Source organism: Entamoeba nuttalli (genome assembly GCF_000257125.1).
Source record: "Entamoeba nuttalli P19 unplaced genomic scaffold asmbl_8112, whole genome shotgun sequence".
In the NCBI taxonomy this organism is placed as follows: Eukaryota; Evosea; order Mastigamoebida; family Endamoebidae; genus Entamoeba; species Entamoeba nuttalli.
In genome coordinates, this window is record NW_008578970.1 from 1 (window position 1) to 4,274 (window position 4,274).

General features: G+C 26.1%; 3 protein-coding genes across 3 annotated transcripts; 1 reads left to right on the forward strand and 2 right to left on the reverse strand.

Annotated features, from left to right (window-relative positions):
* Nucleotides 1-143: 143 nt before the first annotated feature.
* On the reverse strand, nucleotides 144-512 carry ENU1_180640 (hypothetical protein; the record flags this gene model as incomplete). Its single annotated transcript, XM_008861470.1, has 1 exon — nucleotides 144-512. One exon carries the CDS (start codon nucleotides 510-512, stop codon nucleotides 144-146), a length of 369 nt encoding a protein of 122 aa, XP_008859692.1.
* A 1,744-nt stretch (nucleotides 513-2,256) lies between these two features.
* Nucleotides 2,257-2,766, forward strand: ENU1_180650 (hypothetical protein; the record flags this gene model as incomplete). The annotated part of the gene is made up of 1 exon (XM_008861471.1): nucleotides 2,257-2,766. One exon carries the CDS (start codon nucleotides 2,257-2,259, stop codon nucleotides 2,764-2,766), a length of 510 nt encoding a protein of 169 aa, XP_008859693.1.
* Nucleotides 2,767-2,865: 99 nt separating this feature from the next.
* Nucleotides 2,866-4,083, reverse strand: ENU1_180660 (WD domain, G-beta repeat-containing protein; the record flags this gene model as incomplete). Its single annotated transcript, XM_008861472.1, has 1 exon — nucleotides 2,866-4,083. The coding sequence occupies one exon, from the start codon at nucleotides 4,081-4,083 to the stop codon at nucleotides 2,866-2,868; it is 1,218 nt and encodes a 405-aa protein (XP_008859694.1).
* Nucleotides 4,084-4,274: the final 191 nt, after the last annotated feature.

Below are 4,274 nucleotides of genomic sequence, written 5' to 3' on the forward strand. Positions count from 1 at the left end.
ACAAACATAATAAATATATTAATGTTAAGAGTCTGTGTTTATGAATAAATAGTTTTCTAATAACTAAGAATTTTAAAAGTTCTTATTTAACTAACTTGTTTCAGCAATCAAATAAACCAGATTGAATCATTTCATTTCAATTGCTATGATTCGTTTCGTTGTGAAACGATTAGGATATTCTTTTCCACAAAGTCTATCTTCAATTCCTTCATATTCATATGACCAATGTTTACAACTTGATATTGTTTTATAATTTTCTTTATGAACACAAATATCACATCTCCAAATCCAAACAAATAATCACTTGATTTATTCCATAAATAAAATGCATATTGCTGTTCTTTAATATCAAATTTCTTCATTCCTTTCATCCCATTTGATTCTAATGAAAATACAAATGGTTTTGAATCTGTTATATAATCATTAACTTTATCAATTTTAGAGTTAACATATCCTCCCAATGTATTTCCTTTTGAATCTTCAATAATAATTGTTATATGTTCTTTATTCATTATTCTTTGATTAAATATTGATGTATTTTTATTCCAATCATTACTGACCTATTATCAATATTCCAATCATCTTTATCCGAATCAAATAGCTTTCCAATCATCATTATCTGAATCAAATATTCCAATCATCATAATATAAATCAAATGATATATTTGATATTCTTTTCTATCAATTCTTCTTTTTTATTTCATTATTTAGAAGAGCTTTCTTTTTTTTTTATCTCCTTTTTCCTCATTTCCTGTTTAATGTCTAATTCCTTTTCATTCGCACTTACTTTTTCTGGTATTATACTTATTAACTCTTTGTTCTTTTCTTCTTATTCTAATATCATTGAAATAATATTGTAAATATGTTCTGAGAATAGTCACTGATGTTCATAAAAACACAGTAAATACTTTTATAAATATTAGTTATTTTTCTAGCACTAACACACTTTGATTTACTTTTTATAAAATAACAATTTTTTTTCTGCCATATTATAAACCCCTTCCATCTTGTAACCTTATAGAACATTGATTCATTTGGTATGTCTATTGAATCTTCTTTTTTTTAACATAATAGAATACATGTTTCGTTAAACTTCTTTATCTTGATAGTATTATTAAGTTATTTAGATACAAAAACATTCTTTTTAACTCTTCAAATAGAGAACTAACTTTTGAATTTGTTTTTAATCATTCTTCTTTTATTTTTCTTTTGAAACTATAGATTCTAAATTTTTTATCTTTTTTATCCCCATTTAATCTTCTTCTTTTTTAAAAAGTCTTTCTTTTATCATCACTTAACTTTGTTTTTATATCAAAATGTTTATAAAACTCTTATTTCTTTATGTCGTATTCATTCATTAATACAGTGAAAGAAATTTTAATAGACCTACATGCTTAAGAAACATAATCTAAAATAAAATACCCAAACAATAAGTATACTACTATCTAGATCAGGTATATTCTCTGTTCTATCAATTTCAGTTATAAAATGTTAAATTGGATTCTACACTACTTTAGTTTATTATTATCGATATACCAAAGCATTTAGATTCTAATGTCTATAATATAACTATAATAATTATGTTTTAATATATGTTCTGTTTTTAGAATAGCTTATTGATATATATAACTATTCTTATTGAAGAATGAAGAATTTTAATAGAATTGTTCTAAATCACAAAACTAGGTATATTTCTTTTTTTTAAAGTAAAATCCTTACAAAGAACAAATAATAAAATAATTATATGTTAATAAATGTTTATAGTATTAATACAAAACCAAACACAGTCAATTATGTTTTAGACTTTATTAACATTTTTGAATGAAGACATAATAATTTAAAAATTATTCATTTTCTTCTAATTTTATTTATGAGTTGAGGATGTTTTCTATTAATATTATTTAATTCAAGTATAAGTTTATACAAAAACATATCGAACGAAGCGTATATGAAATATTTTAATAGTCACTCTTTAATATACAATATATCACTTTCCCAATTATTTAAATGAATCAGTTAATAATATAAGGTAAAAAGAGTTGATTCTACCTTTATAAAATCAACGATAAAATATCTCTAGAATTGTTTTACATTTTTAATATTTTTAAAAACATGAATAAACTAGACATAAACTCATTTAATTCCTTCAAAAAACAAAAGAATTTTTCTTTTAAGAAAGGAAAAATTTCCTTTAAATTTAAGAAGAAAAAGAAACAGTTTTGACCAAAAAAAGAACAAACTAAAAAAAAATAAATTATGAACAGTACTTCCAATGAAAACACGTTTAAAATTCTTGCTCAAGGAAATGATTATCTTTCTATTGAAGCAACAGTGTCTGCAATTAACAATGTAATTTATTCTGCGTCTCATCCAGAAGAAACTCATGGACCGTCAAGAAAAGAACTTTTATCATCATTTTTTAATTCAGCAATAACAACTCTATACACACCATTAATGGCAGTTGCAACAGACACAAATGGAAATGGAAAAATTTCAAAAGAAGAGTTTAAGAGAACATTAGACATTATTCAACAATATGGACTTAATAAAAATTCTGAACTTAATCTTGCCAATGCAGTACTTTTTTGTATTCTTGATTTAAACAATGATGGTAAAGTACCAACTGATGACATGATATGTTTTATTGTTAAAATGTCACAACAACAACCATCAGAAGAAGCAAAAGAAGAAGTTAGATCTATTATCGATCCATCACATAAAGGGTATGTTGAATTAAAAGACTTTATGAAAGCAATGAATATGTAATTGAAAACATTCTATTTCTAAATATATTATAGAAAGGTACTTTTTTCTTTTGTAATTTTTTAAGTAAAAAAACATTAACTTAAACTAATAACGAACCAATCATCTTAATGCAGAGAAGAATTTTAGTCCAAATTCTCCTCCTACAGCTAACATTCCATTAATATCTGGACACCAAGAACATGCCAACACATCCCCTTTACAATCAATTTGTTTCAATACATAAGGTTTACCACCTTTAGCATCCCATATTTTAACATATTTATCTTCACCTCCAGTTGCAAAAATACCATTGTTGTAAATAGAGGCACATGTACAAACTCTCTCATGAGCAGCAAGTTCCCAGACAGGATTATTAAGATTTCTCATATCTCGTAATTCTACCCTACCATCTTCAAAAGTTATCATAAAAAGTCTTCCATCATTGTTCCAAACAAAGTCGTTCATGTCACATTGACAGAACCAATTTCCTAATGTTTTTTGTTGTCGAGCATCAAGAAGATACATTGCTGCCTGAGACCCATTTTCTCCAAATGACCCAGTAGCTAAGACAGACCCATCTACAGGATTCCAACTACAAACTTGAACTTTCCCTTGATGATGACTTAATTGATGTGCAACTTTCATTGAAGCTAAATCCCAAAATCTAATAATATGATCAGCTGACCCAGTGGCTAATATATTTTTTTGTAATGAATTCCACCCAACAGATAATACAGTTGCATTATCGTCGAATTTATCATTAATTTCTCTTGCTTGATTTATTATAGCACCATTTGTTGGGTCTAACACAACTAATGGTGTTGTGTCTTCTAAAGAGTCAATGTTCCATAATTCTAATGGCTTACCTAAACATGAAACAGCTACAATATTTTTTATTCCATTAATTGGACATGACCCCATATCAAGATAAGATGTTGTTAATGGAATATTTGGCATAAGAATGTCATGGTGAATATACTTATTATCAGCACTTTGTTCCATAACAATAAACTCTAACCTATAATCAACTTCTACATTATCAAACATACCAGCTATTAACACTGAGTCTGTATCAGCAATTAAGTTCTCTTCTACTTCAGAATCATCTTCTTCCATATCAGGATCAAACCCATCTCCTTGTTTAGTTAATGCATATTTAGCGTAGTCATCTTCATCGTCATCATAATTACTTAATCCATATTTCTTAACAATTTCATCTTCTTCCATTGCTTGGTTTTCATCTTTTTGGACTTCTTCATTATACAATTGTTCAAAATTAGGAATAATTGGATAATTACTTAAATGTGCTTTAGGAATCCAGCACGTAGTACTATACATATTTTATCCTTCTGTACTTCTTTTATTTTACTTTAAGGGTTTGTTAGGGTTCCTCTTTATTTCGATTTTTAATACTACTTTTGATAAATAACAAATAATTATCTTTTTATTAATTTTTCTCTATAAAAATTTTGTTTTACATAGAAACAACTTAAAGATAAAACAACCCATTGAATTTAAGCAGTCTTGTC